This window comes from Emydura macquarii, unplaced genomic scaffold (genome assembly GCF_026122565.2).
Source record: "Emydura macquarii macquarii isolate MOO-44397 ecotype Brisbane River unplaced genomic scaffold, CSIRO-AGI_Emac_v2 contig_3373, whole genome shotgun sequence".
NCBI classification, from domain to species: Eukaryota; Metazoa; Chordata; order Testudines; family Chelidae; genus Emydura; species Emydura macquarii.
The window spans coordinates 60,409-79,279 of record NW_027133510.1 but is presented as its reverse complement, the minus strand read 5'-3'; the positions used below and the strand labels follow the sequence as shown (position 1 = coordinate 79,279).

The window sequence follows — 18,871 nt, the reverse complement described above, 5'->3', positions numbered from 1 at the left end:
ATGACCGGCCTGAAGCCCGAGGACACCGCCCGCTATTACTGTGCGAGTGACACAGTGAGGGAAGCCGCTGTGAGCTCAGACAAAAACCTCCCGCTGCGGGCAGCAGGGAAAGTCCCAGCTGCTCAGACACTGACACTGCGGCACTGGGAACTCAAGAGAGGAAGCGACGTGTTCATTGCCAGCGGCTCAGTCTTCCCGCCAAATCTAGCTTCTCACCGAGCACAGAGCCAAGGCCGGTCCCGACCTGACTGAGAAGGGCTGGACCTGAACCTTTCCCCCCTATTTGTAACACATTTTAAAATTAGTCTATAGGCAAATAAAGACTCCCATTAAACAACCCCTTTAAGTCGGGGCTGGGGGCAAGAGAAAACGCGATAAACTAAGTCACAAACACTCTAAGATAAAGAATAATGGCACAGTGAAGCTATCAGTCAGTGCTGGGTATTTCACCAATATTTGTTTAAAGGTATCACACATGATATATAAGTCATCGACTCCCTCCCCCTGCACACTGCCTCCTCTCTACGGGCCTCATCAACTAACTCCCACACATCCATGGGCCCACACAACCTAGAGCCATGTCACATAACGCATCTCTCAACCATCCAACTTCCTCTCTCGGTACAATTCAATTAATCCACCTGGATTTAAAGAGCAATCCCCTGGACAGGGATTTGCAAAGATATTTCACACAGGGAGTTTGGGAGTGGAAAGCGCCTCTCATCCGCAGCCCTGGGTAGACGGGCTAACAGTACCCATGGCACAAACGGGCATCTCCTCGGGGCTAGGTATGGATATTTTACCGGATGATGTTGCTGGAGGAATTCGATAGATCAGACTTGCCCAAGGAAAAGACTAAATTCAGCCTTAGTCTCTCAGAAATATGGGGACTTAATGATATATCCAAGTGTGTGTTGTGTGCCCAGAACTAATGTTATAGAAGACCTGAGTCTGTCTGTGTGTGTATCTGTCTGTCTATCTCTCTGTCTGTCCCCCTTCACACCCATCACTCTCCAGGTGACCGACGCTAGCCCGCTGTCCCAGGTCGGTGTCTGCCACCTGCCTGGAGAGAAATGCATGCAGGGGCTGATCCAATGACCATCGCGATCGATTCTGAAAACTCTCTCCGGCTTCACTGCGTTGTAGATGCGGCCAAAGGAAGGACAATCGTCATCGGGTCAGAGCCTCGCTGCTGTGAAGTGCGGACGCTCCATGGATTCCAAGGCTGCTCAATTGGCTAACGCTGCTGTCCTGGCCCCTTTATTCCGACAGATGAAAACATTGAATCACACGGGATCGAGCTATGCCAGGAGACGAGGGGCCAGGCGCCCTCCCACAGGACATGGCAAGCCTGATTTCAGAACGTTTTCTACCCAGACAGGTACAGATTTATTCAGTGCCCACAACAATCCGTCAGCAATAAGTAAAAAGGAATAAGTGAGAATCCTTTACAGTTCTCGATTAGCAATTTTCAGTTATTGATTATTGTAGCAAATTAACAACCTAGCCTGGAATTCTGCAAAAAACCCCAGGAGCACTGCCTGTATCTAAGTTGGGAATTGGGTATTTCAGCAGGAGGCTCCCTGGCAAATGTATCCTTTGGTCAAATGTCACTGAAATCTAGGAATCAGGCCAGAAATGTGAGTCTTTCATAAGGAGGGGATATGCAAATGGCGGGGACTGTTTTTGGCTTAAATCTCTCTCTCTTTCTGCCCAGGACGCACCCAGACAGACAACCTGCAGACACCTCACCCTGAGAACTGTCCCCTGAAGCACCAGGGAAAACGAGAGTTTGCCTCCATTTCCTTTTCCTTCCGGCAGCTCTGGCAGATATTTGCTCTGCACAAAACCACTCGGGACCCAGCGGACTCTGCCTGTCCTCCTGCAGCGATAGTAACACAGTGTGTAAAGTTCTCTGCCTTCTTTTATTCTCCTGTTAATTAAAGGAGAAGGTGTTTCATGTTTGACAAGTTCTCTCATTCTCCCTGAACGCCCGGCAGGACACGGAGTTTTTCTCTTCTACTCCTACATAGGAGCCTGGTCACAGATTGTTCTGACCCACTCTGGTCCAGAGATCAAGGAGCTCGAAGAATCCAATTAAATACGCCGTCAGGGTTACCTGTTATTACATGGCCTGGATCACAGAGGAGACAGGAAATGGGCTGCACTGGCTATTTAGCAACCACGTACCTTCAACTACAAATTAATACCCTGCCAGCTTCACAGGCCGATTCACAGCCTCCAAGGAGAGCAATCCACTTTCTACCTCCAAATGACCATCCTGAAACCGAGGACACCGCCCTGTATAACTGTGCAAGAGACATCCAGGGAAGGGAATCTGAGCTCAGACCAAAGAAATACCTGCCCCTGCAGAGAGAGGATTTCCTGGTGGTGGCGCTCACCCTCCACGGCCATGAGAACCGGCCCAAAATACCTCCCCTCGGCCACGCCGCACACAGCTGTGATAGCAGAGAGAGGCTCCGCTGATCCCATCGCCCCTGGGGAGACCAGGGAGCAGATGCCAGGGTGTATTTCAGCGGAGTAGGAAGAAGCAGCAGGTGCATCCGGCCGTGCTCTGTGGATGCCCCAGTGACTCACCAGGGCTTTCTGCTCAGACACTCACCACTTGCAGACTCCCTCCTTTTCCCACTGCAGTCAATGGAGGGGCTGGGTCCTCAGCGAAGAGCAACGGGAGTGAATGGCAGGGCCTGGCCAATAACCTACCAGGGACCTTCCCCGCCAGCCACTGGCAATTCTCTAGGGATGAAATTCACCCCTTTGAACAGGGACCATCACAAGGGCCTGTCCAGCGACTGAGCACCAGCTGTGACATTATCCTGCCCGTGCAGCACGGTCCCTTCTCATCGCACTAAGCAATCGTGCTCCACAATCCTTCCCAGCCACACAGCCCAGCGCAGAGACTTTCCCGACGCAGCTTTGCACAGTTGGTTTGCAGACCAGTTCTGCAGATTGCCAGGAACAAGGGATGGTTCAGTGATGTCAGGGGCTGCTGGGTTATAACATTGACACCGACATCAACAGTGGGATGGGGCGGAGAGACATGATAGATAGATAGAGAGAGATACATAGGTGTAATTGGTATTATTATAAGTTCCAAGTGTTATGACATATCTATAAATACTCAAAGGGAAGTTCCATTTTTAAGATTGAACCCTCAGATCTCCCCGACACTGGGTTTACAACTCGACACTGTGTCACTCTCCTGCTAGATCTCCCCTTATATTATCCCCACCCCTAGTCCCATGCAAATGAGCCGCCCGGGGCCCTCTTCATAGCCCAGTGGCAGGCTGCTCACACCGCTCAGAGCCAGCTCAGCTTCCCAGCCCATCCAGGGAACCAGCCCGCCAGCCGCAGACATGGCCCCCAGCCTGGTCCTCGCCTTCCTCCTGCTGCTCCCAGCGGGTAAGGGCAGAATCTGTGTTTCAGCTGTGCCTCCGGTACCGCTTGTTCCCTAATAACTGGACCTCTGGGAATTAATAAAACATTTCCCCTTTATTTCTCCCCTCTGCAGGTGTCTATTCCCAGGTTAGCCTGGTGGAGTCCGGTGGAGGAATCAAGAAGCCCGGAGAGACCCTCAAACTGACCTGCACCGTGTCCGGATTCTCTCTCACTAGCTACTCGGTGAGCTGGATCCGCCAGCCAGCGGGGAAAGGGCTGGAATGGGTCGGAGCCATGGGGTACGATGGAAGCACTGCTTATAACGACGGTCTCAAAAGTCGCCTCACCATCACCAGAGACACCTCCAAGAGCCAAGTGTACCTGCAACTGACCGGCCTGCAACCCGGAGACACCTCCGTGTATTACTGTGCCAGACACACAGTGAGGGAAAACCTACCAGAGCCAGCACAAAAACTAACCACGCAGCCTGCCTGTGTGAGTGTCAGAGAGCAGCAGCTGCCCACACAGAGTTCTTTCTGCTTCGGTAGCTATGCTTCATCCAGGTTCCATGGTAAATTGAACCCACATGTGATGTGAACTCAATCACATAGAACCCCAAAGTCGCACAGGGAATCAGAACTGCCAGGCCTGGGAATCGAGTCCAGCATTTCTGACACCCGGCCTCCAACTCGCTCAGTTATTCTGTCATTCTGCCAAGCAGGGAAGGGAAAGGCCACAGGAATTTTCATTCCCAAACTCTGGCTGTTGCAGCTGGATTCACTGGACTGTTGCTCTCTCCCGTAGGTGGGAAGATGAACCCGGAGTCCTTAAATCCGCTGTCTGCTGTGGAATCCTGAGCCGCTATCATGGCACAGAGGTGGGAATTCCATTCCCTGCTACATGCCGAAGTCTGAGAGCTTATCTGAACAGGATATTTATTCAGATCCAACATTCAACAAGGGATTGTCAATCAACGCGTGCAAAGGCCCGAGTGTGCTAAAACCTCTGGGATTGTCACATGAGAGCTCAGTAACTCAGACACTCAGAATCTTGCGTGTTTGGATCTCATCTTTGCCAGCCTCCATGTTTCAGTCCCTTTCCACACAGAATTACCCCCTGTCACTCTGCAATAATCACTGTTCTCTCACAGCACCATTAGGAACATGGGGTCCTAACAACCGCCACCCTCAAAAATCTCCCAGAACTCATTTATCCCAGTCACTTGTCTCAACAGCGTCCTTGAGCAGCTGCTTTATAGGAAGCAGCAAAACAACCTGATCTATTGTCAATTAGCCGCCCACTGCAGAAAGGATGTGGACAAATTAGAGAGAATCCAGAGGAGGGCAACACAAATTATTAGGAGGCTGGAGCACATGACTTACGAGGAGAGGCTGAGGGAACTAGGCTTCTTTAGTCCTCAGAAGAGAAGAATGAGGAGGGTTTTGATAGCAGCCTTTAACTACCTGAAGTGAGTTCCAGGGAGGATGGAGCTAGGCTGTCCTCAGGGGTGGCAGATGACAGAACAAGGAGCAACGGTCTCAAGTTGCCATAGGGAGGGTCTAGGTTGGACATTAGGAAAAACTTTTTCCCTAGGGGTGTGGCGAAGCACTGGAATGAGTTACCTAGGGAGGTGGTGGAATCTCCATCCTTAGAGGTTGGGTTTTTTTTTTTTTTTTTTGTTTGTTTGTTTTTTTTTTGTTTGTTTGTTTTTTTTTAGAGAGAGAGAGAGAGAGAGAGAGAGAGAGTTTTATACTTCCAAATGTAACTAGGACAATGGAAATATTCAAAGGGAAGTTTCTTTATTAAGACTGAACCCTCAGATCTCCCCGACACTGGGTTTAAACTCGACACAGTGTCACACTCCTGCTAGATCTCCCCTTATATTGTCCCCACCCCTTGTCCCATGCACATGAGCCGCCCGGGGCCCTGTTCATAGCCCAGTGGCAGGTATGTCACGGCTTCATAAAGAATAGGGGCAGCTTGATGTCTCCTTACTACAGTCAACTTCAGCTAAGGTATAGAATAGGGGGAGACACCAAGGTGAACTGGGGACCAGTCACACCAAAAATTCACAGATGGTGATTGTTCCACAGCAATACAAACATTCCACCGCTTAAGCATGATTCATCCCCTCCAACCCTAGTCCCATAGACTACCAAGATCATTCTACCCACAGTCCCCTAGCATGTAAGAAGGGACTGAACTTGACACCAGGGATATTCCCCATCCAGCCTCACTTTAGAGGAACAAGGGGAGATGGTGAAAGAGGCCAACAAAAGTTAGGGGCCTAAATGGCGCTCACCATCCATGAGAGTTGGCTATCACTCCTTCCCTTTGTGCGGCTGAGAAGTGGCACCAGAAAACAGTCCCATTCGGTACTGTAAAATTTAGCATTTTTCTCTTTTTCTGTATTTCCTCATCTTAAAATCAGTACTCTTTTCCTAGTTTTTTTTTGTTGTTGTTGTTTTTTTTTTTTGGGGGGGGGGGGGGCATTTTACAATTTCAACGAGGAGTTTTCTCGTCAAAAAAAGCTGAGCAGTCAATGTCTGAAAAGCAAGCGCCTTCTGACTAGTCTCAGCCTGGTAGAACACCAATTGACAGGATTGAAATAGTTATTTTTGGAAATCTTAGCCTATGTGCAGAGTAGGTCTGTAAAATGTAAAGTGATTAAATCTGAGAACATAAATGAAAATAGGCACCCTATTTTCTCTTCTTTAATAACTGTCCTCATTCTCCCATCATCATAAAATCGGATGCTTCAAACAACATAGGTAATAATTTCAGCACACTGGTGTCTTTTCTTTTCCTGCCACCAGACCTTCCCCGCCAGCCACCGGCAATTCTATAGGGATGAAATTCACCTCTTTGTACAGGGACCATCACAAGGGCCTGTCCAGCGACTGAGCACCAGCTGTGACATTATCCTGCCCGTGCAGCACGGTCCCTTCTCATCGCACTAAGCAATTCTGCTCCACAATCCTTTCCAGCCACACAGCCCAGCGCAGAGACTTTCCCGACGCAGCTTTGCACAGTTGGTTTGCAGACTAGTTCTGCAGATTGCCAGGAACAAGGGATGGTTCAGTGATGTCAGGGGCTGCCGGGTTATAACATTGACACCGACATCAAAAGGGCGGGGGAAGGTGGAAAGACATGATAGATAGAGAGAGAGAGAGATCTGAGAGTTTTATACCTCCAAATGTAACTAGGAAAATAGAAATACTCAAAGGGAAACTTGTTTATAAAAACAGAACCTTCAGACCTGCCTGACTCTACCTTTGAAACTCCATACAGTGTCACACTCCAGCTAGATCTCCCCTTATATTGTCCCCACCTCTTGTCCCTCTTCATAGCCCAGTGGCAGGCCGCTCACACCGCTCAGAGCCAGCTCAGCTTCCCAGCCCGCCCAGGGAACCAGCCCGCCAGCCGCAGACATGGCCCCCAGCCTGGTCCTCGCCTTCCTCCTGCTGCTCCCAGCGAGTAAGGGTGGGATCTGCGCTACAGCTGTGCCCAATCGTACCGCATGTTCCCTAATAACCGCACCTCTGGGAATCAATAAAATATTTCCTTTTATTTCTCCCCTCTGCAGGTGTCTATTCCCAGGTTAGCCTGGTGGAGTCCGGGGGAGGAATCAAGAAGCCCGGAGAGACCCTCAGACTGACCTGCGCCATGTCCGGATTCTCTCTCACTAGTGACGGAGTGCACTGGGTCCACCAGCCAGCGGGAAAAGGACTGGAATGGGTGGGAGAAATTTGGGGTGCTGGAAGCACTCTCTATAATGATGCGGTGAAAACTCGCTTCACCATCACGAAAGACACCTCCAAAAACCAAGTGTACCTGCAACTGACTGGTCTGCAACCCAGAGACACCTCTGTGTATTACTGTGTCAGAGACACACACAGTGAGGGAAAAGCTACCAGAGCCAGCACTAAAACTAACCATATAGAGAACCAGCCTGCCTGTGTGAGTGGCAAAGAGCAGCAGCTGCCAACACAGCCCCCTTTCTCCTTGGCTGGTTATTCGCTTCATCCACAAGGCTGCATGGCATCTGTCTTTGGTGATTTTACAAAACAAACCCTGTGTCTAGACGGGGGTTAAGCTGGGTGGCCCTTGCTGTCCCTTTTCACCCTGCAGTTCTGTGGCTCCATGGCATAGCACAAGCACGTATAAATTAATCTCTCCTTATACATAAACCTACCCCCTGATTTAACCCACACCTTTCCCTGCCAGTGTCTCCCCTTCCTGCATGGAGCGTCGCCAGACCTGTGGTGCAGAGACCCCTCGCTTCATCCGTGAGTCCCACTCCGGAGTGGGGTCCGGCTCTGAGGCACTCTCCCCTCATGGAGAGGAAATGCTGACTGTGCTGGGGCCTGTCTCTGTGTCAGAGTCGCAGGACAACCTGTCGGATTACAGTGGACAAGAAGCTTGATATGAGTCAATGGTTGCCATTATTGCCAAGAAGGCTAAGGACACATGGGCAGCATTTGTAGAAACATTGCCAGCAGATAGACATTCTTCCCCTCCGTTCGGCACTGATGAGGCAACATTTGGAGTATTGTGTCCAGTACAGGAAGGATGTGGACAAATTGGAGAGAGTCCAGCGGAGGGGAAGGAAAACGATGAGGGGGCTGGAGCACAAGACTTATGAGGAGCGCCTGAGGAAACTCCTCTTGTTTAGTCTGCAGAAGAGAAGCGTGAGGGGGGATTTGATAGCAGCCTTTAACTACCTGAAGGGGGTTCCAGGGAGGATGGAGCTAGTCTGCTCTTAGTGGTGGCAGATGACCAAGGAAGGAGCAATGGTCTCAAGTTGCAGTGGGGGAAGTCTAGGTTGGACATTAGGAATAACTTTTTCACTAGGAGGGTGGTGAAGCACTGGAATGGGTTACCTAGGGAGGTGGTGGAACCTTCATCCTTAGAGAGTTTTAAAGTAAGGCTTGACAAAGCCCTGGTTGTCATGGTTTAATTGAGGTTGACCCTGCTTTGAGCAGAGGGTTGAACTAGGTAAATGTTTAGCAACCTTTTCAGTATCAGGGACCGTCATCCTATACTGTGTTAGTCACTGAGAAACACTGGATTAGATGATCTCCTAAGGTTCCTGCCAACCCTAATCTTCTATCATTCTAAGACAGGGTGTGTGATTTCAAAGGAGAGCAGTGCATTGCGGGGCTGATCAGAGTCAATGGGGGTCGATCCTTCTGAACCCACTTGGCCTTTGCAACACCCTCAGCGCATGTGGGGCCAAATCCTCAGCTAGTTTAAAGTCACACAACTGCTTTCCCTCGGCTGCAGTTACTCCAGATTTACACCTGTGAGGATCTGGCACTCAGAGCAAACGGGGCTGTTTGAAGGTTATCAGTACATTATACCACGTACGGGGCCCCTCACCGTGGAATCAGAGAATGATGGCAGATTGGGGTTGGAAGAAACCTCAGGAGGTAATGTACGCCCAGCCCTTGCCCCAGATGTTACGGCCTTTATCCTCACAAAGACGCCGTGAGGATGGGGACCTATCTCCGCCCGTCATTGAAGGAGGAGGGACCGAGACACAGAGGGATGAAGGCTGGGACTTTCCAGTGGGAAATTCAGACTGCCGGTGGGGCTGTGCTGCGGAGATCACTCATCTGCAGGGGTGTCTCAGTGCCTGAATAAACCGCACTCAGCTAGACCGGGAAAGCTGGGCACAGCTGGGCCTTTCGAAAGGGACACGGCAGAACAGCTGGGAAGTGCCGTGTCGATGGGAACGGCGATAGCAATGTAGACAGGACTATGGATGTCAGTGGTGGATAATCACCTCCCTGCTGTGCTGCACGAATCCTCCCTGGATTCTGCTCTAACCAAAGAGTCCCAGACACACCGATCTCCGCACACTCATCTCTGCGGCTCTTCCGCAAAACCCTTAACTCCGCCCTCAGCCTTCCCCACAGCGTGTCCCATCTGCACCCACAACCGGGTCCCCAGACCTGCTCGACAGCGCGTGTCCCGCGGGCTAAGGTCACGTTCCCAGTGCCCTGGGTCATTTCAATGTCACCGGTCACTGCTGGGAACCGGCTTCGGTCCCCAACCGCTCCCAGCGCGCTGGGGAAATCTTCCTCTCCTGCAGCTGTCCCAGCCCCATGGATCCCTGGGACACGATCCCTGCCCAGACACTGGCCCCACTGATCGGAGGTTACATGGCCCTGCTGTTCATGGGACGGGGCAGCACAGCTCAGTGTCCCCCACGACATCGCCTCACAATAACCAGCCCCTCAGTTCATGCGGGAGGAAATCTCCTGGCTGCAGGGAGCTGTTCATTCTTCCCAGGGGTGCAGGAGTGAGGCGAGGATCCCAGCGGGCTGTGACAGGTGCTGCACAAACACACGGGACGGGTCACTCTGACTCCTGCACCCTGAGCCCGAGAGCGAGTAAAGCAGAGAAGTGACGGGGGGAGTTTGTGTCTCTTATAAGCAGGGCAATATGCAAATGAGGGAGATGGGTTCCTCTTTAAATCTGGGTCTCCCTCTGCCCAGGCTGCACCCGCAGACACACCCCGCACCCCTGTGTCTGTGCAGGGACCAGCCAGCCCCGCTGCGGACTTTCCCCACCGACACCAGGAAAAATGAGATTTTTACTGCCTGTGATTTTTGCTCTCGCGGCTCTGGAAGGTATTTTCTGCCTCTGAATAAGTGGCGGGTTCGGAGAATACTGTGTCATCGCTGCTTTTATAGCGATATTCACAACCTGTCTTTGTCTGCAGGTGCCCGCTGCCAGGTGCAGCTGGTGGAGTCCGGAGGGGATGTGAAAAAGCCCGGAGACTCTCTGCGCCTCTCCTGCAAAGCCTCCGGCTTCACCTTCAGCAGCTACGCTATGAACTGGGTCCGACAGGCTCCTGGGAAGGGACTTGAATGGGTCGCGTTTATAAACTCCGGTGGGGGTACTTTATACCCTGACTCAGTGAAAGGGCGATTCACCATCTCCAGGGATAACTCCAAGAGCGAGCTCTATCTGCAAATGACCGGCCTGAAGCCCGAGGACACCGCCCGCTATTACTGTGCGAGAGACACAGTGACACCAAACCTATCCGTGCTCGTGCAAAAACCCGGGCTGCGGAGTGGCCCTTCTCCCGGCAGCCGCGCGGGGGCAGCAGTGACACAGACACAGCTGCAGGGCTCACAAATCAGACCCGGCCACGGGGTGATGGTCACACAAACCTGCCCTCGGAGTTAACCCTTCCCGTCCCCTACCAGTGTCTGCCCTTCCTGCGCACAGCCCTGCCAGGCTCGCAATGCAGAGACCCCTGGCTTCATCCGTGAGCCCCACTCCGGAGTGACTCTAGCTCCCAGTCACTCTCCCCTCCTAGGCCGGGAACGCTGGCTGTGCTGGGGCCCGTCTGTGTGTCACACTCACAGCACAGGGGCTGCCAGTTTGCAGGAGACACGTGCATTGCGGGACTGACCCAGCGCCCGTCAGAGTCAGCGGGATCCGTCCTTCTGACCCCAGGGGCCCTTGCATGGCAACCCAAGGATGTGGCGAATTCCTCATGGGGCAAATCCTCGAAATAGGATAAAGTCACGCCACTGCTTTCCTTAATCTCATGTTACTGCTTCTTTACACCCGTGATGATCTGGCCCTTTGAGCAAATGGGGCTGTTTGGAGGTTATCAGTACATTACACATTAGACGGAGCCCCTCAGCGTGGAACCAGAGACTGATGGCAGATTAGGGTTGGAAAACACCTCATGACGTTTGACCGGCTGGACTCTCAGGTGGATTTGTTAAACTTACAGTCGACCTACACTTTCAAGGGACTCGCCTGGAGCCTGGGAAGTTGGTTTGACACAAATGAGACCGACATGCCGCTGTCTAGTCTCTAGAGAACGTTAAATGTTTAAAATGGCCTCACAATCTCCCCACAAGACCTTTTTAATTTATTTGTTTCATTATTTATATTGCTTCCAACTGTTTTCCTCTCCTGGTGCCCTCCACTCTATACCTACACTGCCCTAGCCCACTGCAGAAACACACTCCCCCTCCTCCCTCACCACACACACACACACACACACACACAATTATGATCCCTCCAGCAAGTACTACGCCTCCTCCATCCAGGGGCGATTCACAGCCTCCAGGACAGCACCAACTTCTATTTGCAAATGACCGGCCTGAAGGCGGAGGACACGGCCCTGTATTACTGTGCGAGAGACACAGCGAGGGGAGAGAGACAAAAACCTTCCGCTGCGGTGAAAAGGGGAAGTCCCAGCTGGCTTAACACTGACAGGTGAACCCGAAAAAACCCTGGAATTTATTCAAAGGACTAGCGTTAACCTTTCCTCTAACGATGACTGACTGTATTGATGACAGTTACTGTAGCACTGACCCAGGCAGGACAGGGAACTCTGTACCTCACACGTTTGCCCCACTGGATTTTTACCCTTTCCCATCCACCGAAATTCAACCCAAATCCTAACCTTATCCCTAACCCCAGTTACACCCTGTGACCGAGTCCCCCCAGGAACAGGGCTCTGGGACCACACAGACGCAGCCACTCAGTGCTTTTGTTTCTGCCCCTTCGGCTGTCCGCACACCCATGCAGCTGTGTCCTGACCCTGGCCTTGGAGTAGTCAGCACCCGTGCTCCCCAGGGTCTCTCCCTGTGGGTTACCCGGGATGGGACCCTGGGGAGTCCTACATGTCACAAAGGGACTATGCACCCTGCCTTGCAGACAGAAGTGGTTCACACACAGTGTGGAAGTCAGAAGGTTTGTTAGTTCTCAGGATCACAATGTAGAAATACTTTATTGGCAGCTGAATTAGATGTTACAGCAGCGACCAACCGCAGGGATCCCATCTTTGGGCTCTGCTTCCATGCGAAATCCCACACTGCCTCTTCCAGCCAGCCACCTATAGATCCATCCCCCTGTTCCCTCCCCAGTCATTTGTCTCCTCCCCCGGCAAGGTGGCCACTCCTCCTGGTCCCCCCTGCTACAACCTATTGGAGATGAGAGATTCAAGAGGACAAAGGGGTGTCGCTGGGGAAGGCCCTTCCACCCTCCGGAGACCTCTGGAAAGATCACACACCCCGGTCACATCATGAAAATATGTGAGTAACATATAGGGGAAACTGAGGCGCGCACACCACATGCAAAAAAAACCCCTCCAAAATATCCCCACTATATCATATACCCTGATCCATAACCTCCTCCATAACCCTAATCGCAACGCTCTGATTTTTCTACTTATATATACATAGATCTTAATGAAGTTGCATTTGCATCTGTCTAAATCTCAGTCTGTGAATTCCCATTACTGGAAGGAGGGGCAGAATAATTCCTGATATATTTAGTAACTTTTTTTTTTTTTTTTTAATCATTTCATTACAGTCCCAGCCCACACCCTTTAGTAAAAACAGCAAGAAAACAAGGAAGGGGAAGCGTACAAGGAGTGTGGATTGAAGGGGTGAGAATCAATATCAGGCTAAAACCAGCAGTGCTGTAACAAAGCACTGACCTGCTGCGTTTGAAAACCAGCAGCCTTCAGATCCGAGTGCACCGCGCTGTATAACTGGGCCAGATGTGGACACCAGGCTGATACATCACCCAGGTGATAAATATACGGGAAAGATATTTCAGCTCTGTGTGTGGATATTGACCTTCCCAGCATCTTCCCAGTGCTCCGATACGTTAGCATTGGGGAATCATTTAAAATAGAACGATTTACAAAAGTGTTTTTAAAGGAAACTACAAAAGTTCGGTCTTTGATTTCCATCCGGGCTGGAACTCCGTCCTTCCTGAGTGCCGGAATCCCTTAACTTCCCTTGAAAGGTGCACGGTCAGCGAAGGGCTGGAACTGTGCGAGTGGTCCAGGCACACTGCACTCGCCACCCCAGGGAATGTAACTCTCCAGTGAGTGCCCCAGACCAACCCGCCCCAGTCACTGACCCGACGTTCGCCTGAGCAGAGGTGACGGAGATCACTTCCCCACCCCCATATACCTGGTTGATAATCAGGTCCTAAATCCGTAACCGGGCAACTGTGCTCCCATAACGCTGCTCTTTCTTCCCCATCTATAGCTAAAATTAGGACCCTGCAGCTCTAATGTACACAAACACCCAGCCAGGGATGATCTGACTCCACCTTCACCACCGGTGCAAGTAACTCGCCGCACTCAGGGAAGGAGTGTGCTGCCTTTATAAGAAGGGCGATATGCAAATAGGGGTGAAGTTTGCTCTTTAAATCCGCGCGTCTCTCTGACCAGGCTGCAGCCAGAGACAATCCGCAGCCCCCTGGCTCTGTGCAGTTACCAGCCAGCAGTTACCAGTTATTTAGCTGAGGTTAGTCCTGCTTTGAGCAGGTGGTTGGACTTGATGACCTCTCCCTTCCAACATGATTCCAGGCAAAAAAATGGGACTTTGGTTCGCAATTCTTCTCACGGCAGCAGCTCTGGAAGGTATTTTCTTCCCCTGATTAAATGGCAGAACCAGGGCACTAGACAATGATTGCTGGTTTATACCATTATCTGTGCCATGCCTTTATTTGCAGGTGCCCGCTCCCAGGTGCTGGTGGAGTCCGGCGGGGATGTGAAAAACCTCGGAGACTCTCTGCGCCTCTCCTGCAAAGCCTCCGGCTTCACCTTCGGCGGCTACTGGATGCACTGGTTCCGACAGGCTCCCGGAAAGGGGATATACTGGGTGGCAGCGATTAACTATGAAGGGATCGACCCAGTGGTATTCCCCGGCTGTCCAAGGGCGATTCACCATCTCCATTGACAACTCCAACAACCTGCTGTACCTGCAGATGACCGGCCTGAAGCAGAAGACACGGCCCGCTATTACTGTGTGAGAGACACACAGACACAGTGAGCGGAAAGCAGCTGCTGCTGGTACAAAAACCAGAACAGCGGAACTTCTCGCGTCGGGCGATGGCGGCAGCAGGACACAGACCAAACACTGCTGTGCTGGGTAAAAGGGGGGGAAGGGCCGGCAGGATGGAAAACTGACATCGCGGATTAACTCTTCAATGCCCTGCCTGCCTCCCGCTATCCCAGTGTGTGCGCGGTGCTGCTCGCCTCCCGCAAAGGGCTCTTCTCATTGACTGAACGGGGGGCTCCATGGAGTGAAACAGCAACAAATTATCATAGAATCAGAGCAGATGAGGGTTGGAAGGGACCGAGGAAAAGTGTTTAGTTCAACCCCCTGCTCAAACAGGCCAGCTCTGATTAAATCATCCCAGCCAGGGAGTTGTCAAGCAGCTGCCTTAAAAACACCACACACACACACACACACACCCATTCCAGTGATTCACCACCCTCCTAGGCAAAACTTTTCCTAATGTCCAACCTAGACCTCCCCCACTGCAACTTGAGCCATTGCTCCTTCTTCTGTCATCTGCCACCACTGAGAACAGCCTAATGTTCCCAGAACAGCCCTTCAGGTATCGAAGTTTCTATCTGGACTTTTAATGCAGACCAATAAAACGCCCATCCTCCAGCTCTCCTCATAATGTGTGGACCAGCAGGTTCACTCTTAGCTGCACCTGGATGAACTGCGTCAGACAGCAGTCGGGGAAGGGGCTGGAGTTTCTGACCCACTACTATGATTCCAACAAGAACTAAACATTATCCATCCAGGGCCCTGTTTATACATCCAAGACAGCACCAACTTCTATTTTCAAATGAGTGGCCTGAAAGGGAAATGCCATCAGTATTTAACAGTGCGACCGTGACTCAAAGGGGAAGCCTCTGCCTATGACAAAAACCTACAGATTTAAAAGAGAAATCCCAGAAGGATTAACAAACAGGCTAACCCGAAAAATCTTTTCAAATAAAACAGTGCACAAGAAATGCATTCTTTGTTTATGGAGCTTTTCTCTACAGGGCTGTCCAAAACCCACCGAGCCAGTCGGGGTACTATGTCCTCTGATTAAGTATCAGGAATCAACTAAGAATAAAGCTCCTCAAGGCAGATTTTTGTTAATTTCTCCATTAGACCTGCCTACTCGGATCTCGGGAGTTCGAGTGCTGTGCGGGGCGCTGTACAAATATTCTGCCTCTGTCTAACTCCCAGAGCAAATCTGTCAGTTTACACCATGAAGAGAAAGAGTTTGGGACCCTTATAAGGGAGACGATATGCAAATCGGGGTGACAGTTCCCTGTATAAATCGGTCTCTCTCTGCCCAGGCTGCACTGAGACAGACCATCTCCAACCCCCTGTCTGTGCAGTTACCAGCCAACCTCCCGCTGAGAACTTCCCTTCCCACACTTGGGAAAATGAGACTTTGGCTCCATTTCGTTCTCGTTCTAGCTGCTTTGGAAGGTATTTTCCAACCTGAATGACCCAGAGAGGCAGCTCAATATTGTACATTCGCTACGTTGATACTAATATTTCTATCGCGTCTTTATTGCCAGGAGCCCAGTCCCAGGTGCAGCTGGTGGAGTCCGGTGGGGATGTGAAAAAGCCCGGAGACTCTCTCCGCCTCTCCTGCAAAGCCTCCGGCTTCACCTTCAGCAGCTATAGTCTGCACTGGGTCCGCCAGGCTCCCGGAAGGGGCCGGAGCGGGTCTCACGTACTTTCGACGACGGCAGTGCTGTGAACTACGCCGACACAGCGAAAGGGCGATTCACCATCTCCAGGAATAACGCCAAGAACTTGGTGTATCTGCAGATGAGCAGCCTGAGGCCGGAGGACACGGGCCGCTATTACTGTGCGAGAGACACAGTGAGAAGAAACTCCTACAAAACCCCAGTGTGCAGGATCCCCCTTCTCCCGTGCGGGGCAGCACTTCCACACACTCCGCAGCTCTGCAGACAGGCAGGAGAACAGGCCTGGGGAGCGGAACAAAGATCCGATCTCGGGTTTTAACCCTGCAGTTGCTGCCAATGTCCCCCCTTGCAGCACAAAATCCCGCGGGGCCGGAGCTGCAGAGCGTCACTCGGCTGCTGAATAAATCCCACGCAGCTCACCTGCGGGACAGGGCGCAGGGCTGCGATTTTCAAAGCAGCGCCCTGATTTTAAGTCACCCCAACACCCCTCTGAAAATCACAGTCCAGACTCTCAGCGGGTGTCAAGGGGCGGAGCCAGGGATCCAGCCCATAATACTCTGCCACAATTAACTATAGTAACCATGGAGCTAAAGGAACCCACCTTCACCTACCGAGCCTTGGCACCTCTCCAAGGCCAGCCAACTGAGCGGGGTTCTAGATCCGAGCCCAGCAGGGTTCTCCGGAGGCGCTTCGGCGGAAGCAGAGCCCCGCTGGCGATGGGCTGGGGGCTCCAGGGTTACACCGCGTAGGGATGGGGGAACTGCCTGGCGTCTTTGGAAAGCAAGGATCTGGGGCAGGACCAAAGGGTGAGGGTCTCACACCCAACCCGATTCAAATCCCTTTTTAGCCTTATTGTTCCAGGGAAGGAAAGGATCCTGCTCTCTGATTCCCGCCCAGAACAAAGGTTAAGATAATTCAGGAAATAAGTTGGTCTCCTTTCTCAGGAGGAGGCTGTGCAACCGCGGCTGTTTGCTGTTATTATCCGTCTCTCTCTGTCTCTGCACCCAAGAGACAATCTCCAGCACCCCGTGTCTGTGCAATTACCAGCCAGTCCCTCTGAGCACCTCCCCTCCCCCTTCAACACCAGCGAAAATGGCCCTTCCCTTCCGTTTGTCTGTCTTTCTGTCAGCTCTGGAAGGAGACTGAGATACGGGCTCCCCCTCGACGCACTGGACAGACAAGACAATGCTACGTTCTCGCCCTAGGCCTGGATTCACAGAGGTGCCGGGTTAGAAGATCAGGGTGGCACTGCCTATCTGTCAGGCACCTAGACAATCCCAGGAACAATGTATGACCATCCGCAGAGCCGGAGATTGGCGCCTGAACTCCTGCAGAAACAGGCACCTAAGAACAGGATTCACAAAAGCCAGCACACTAGGCAGGGGCCGTCGAAGCTCACCCGTGGGAAACACACAGGAGAGGTTTGTCCTGAACCCCCTTCCTCTGCCAGAGATCGGCACTTCAGTCTGGGCGGCAGGACACACGTCACCCTGCTTGCAATTCCTGAATGGGAAAGGAATCTCCCCCTGCAGCCAGGCATCTGACCTGCCCCTGCCTTTCTGGTGAGGCTGGCACCATGCATCACACGAAACAGTCAGACAAGCAGGAGATGGTGGCACCCATCTTATGACTTTTAGCCCAGGGGTTAGAACCCCTAAACGGAGATGTGAGAAAACAGAGTTCACCCCCCCGCCCACCAACATTCTGCTTGATTAAGAGAAAGTATTTGAACAGGGGTCTGCTACTCACAGGTGAACACGCTAAGCACTGCCTTATGGGATACGCGGAGGTAGGTCTCCCTCCGTTTCCTGCATTGAAGATGTTTCACTGTGGATAAATAATGAAACAGGATTGATGGGAGGATTGGAGTCTGGGTCCCCTCTCTCCTCTGGTGGTGCTCTAACCACCAGGCTACCCGGTGAGGCGAGGGCAGCCTGTTCTGCCCTTCTGTGGGTCCTGTGTCCTTCTCAGCTATGCAGCTGGGTGGGAGCAAGGGGAGGGGGGGCTCAGTCCCCCCCTCTACCTCAGGCCCCAACCCAGGGACCCTGTGAGGAGCAGCCTCAAACTGCTTAGTCCATGAACTACCACCTTCCCCAGCTCGCCTCTTTTTCCCTTGTGGTCACTTCCTAGAACCAGGGTTGGGGGCGGGGGTCCTCCCTCAGGCCTCTCTGCCTAGGGATGCCTGGCTATGCCCAGACAGGCTTCCCCTTGACTCTGGTACCTTTTGGGTTGTGGTTGCAATTGCTCCAAGCTGCAGAGCAACTCCTTCTTTTACTCGCTTTCAATTTCCACCAGCTGTCTGGCCGGGAGACTTTTAACTGCTGGGGCCAGCGCCTTGATTGGCCTCAGCTGGCCTAATTGCCCCGGAGTGGCCCCAGCTGAATCACCCAGGGAACAAGGATTTGTTGATCCTGGGGCTAATATCGATACCCTGGAACTACATGGCCAATGGGATGTTTTGATCAACACGGACTGGAGATGGGGTGGGGAAAACAAACCGGTTTTGTGAAAACACCCCTTGTCTCCACTGTGACATGCTCCTTCCGCTTTTAACTTTATATTTCAGGCACTTATTTTGCTCTCATTGCTGACACACAAAAACCTTGCATACTTTGATCGGATCATTTCAAGGTTTTTCTTTTCTCATTGTAAAATCAAGGAGGATTTTATCACTGTTTTGTATGTCGCTGTTACAGATAGAGCCATTTCTGTCCAGGTAGGGGTAAATTACTCCACAAAACATTGATCCTAGATAGTTTTCCCTTCAAGTAAAGCGTCTTGTTGTTTAAATAAACTTCTTGTTTAAAATAATTAAAAAACAACCTACTCTCCTGTAGCCACCAGGTCTGGCCGTCACCCCAGCCATGCTCGTTCTCTGCCCCCCAGTGCTGGATATTCTCCAATGTTTGATGAAATGATCATCGACTCTGTGCGGGGCACTGCACACACACGGTGTGGGACTCT

The 18,871-nt window shown here is 51.8% G+C and overlaps 1 long non-coding RNA gene, 1 pseudogene and 1 gene segment (V, D, J or C); 2 read left to right on the top strand and 1 right to left on the bottom strand.

The window, feature by feature from the left end:
* Positions 1 to 3,348: 3,348 nt before the first annotated feature.
* On the top strand, positions 3,349 to 4,256 carry LOC137143961 (Ig heavy chain V region PJ14-like). The segment is given in 3 exon segments: positions 3,349 to 3,423; positions 3,533 to 3,970; positions 4,204 to 4,256. Coding segments are annotated over 3 exon segments (537 nt in total).
* A 9,517-nt stretch (positions 4,257 to 13,773) lies between these two features.
* On the top strand, positions 13,774 to 16,226 carry LOC137143960 (uncharacterized; annotated as a pseudogene).
* A 726-nt stretch (positions 16,227 to 16,952) lies between these two features.
* On the bottom strand, positions 16,953 to 18,180 carry LOC137143964 (uncharacterized). Its single transcript, XR_010917304.1, has 3 exons — positions 18,129 to 18,180; positions 17,657 to 17,734; positions 16,953 to 17,174 (listed from the first exon to the last, which is right to left on the bottom strand). It is a non-coding gene; the product is annotated as an uncharacterized lncRNA (long non-coding RNA).
* Between the last annotated feature and the right edge of the window lie 691 nt (positions 18,181 to 18,871).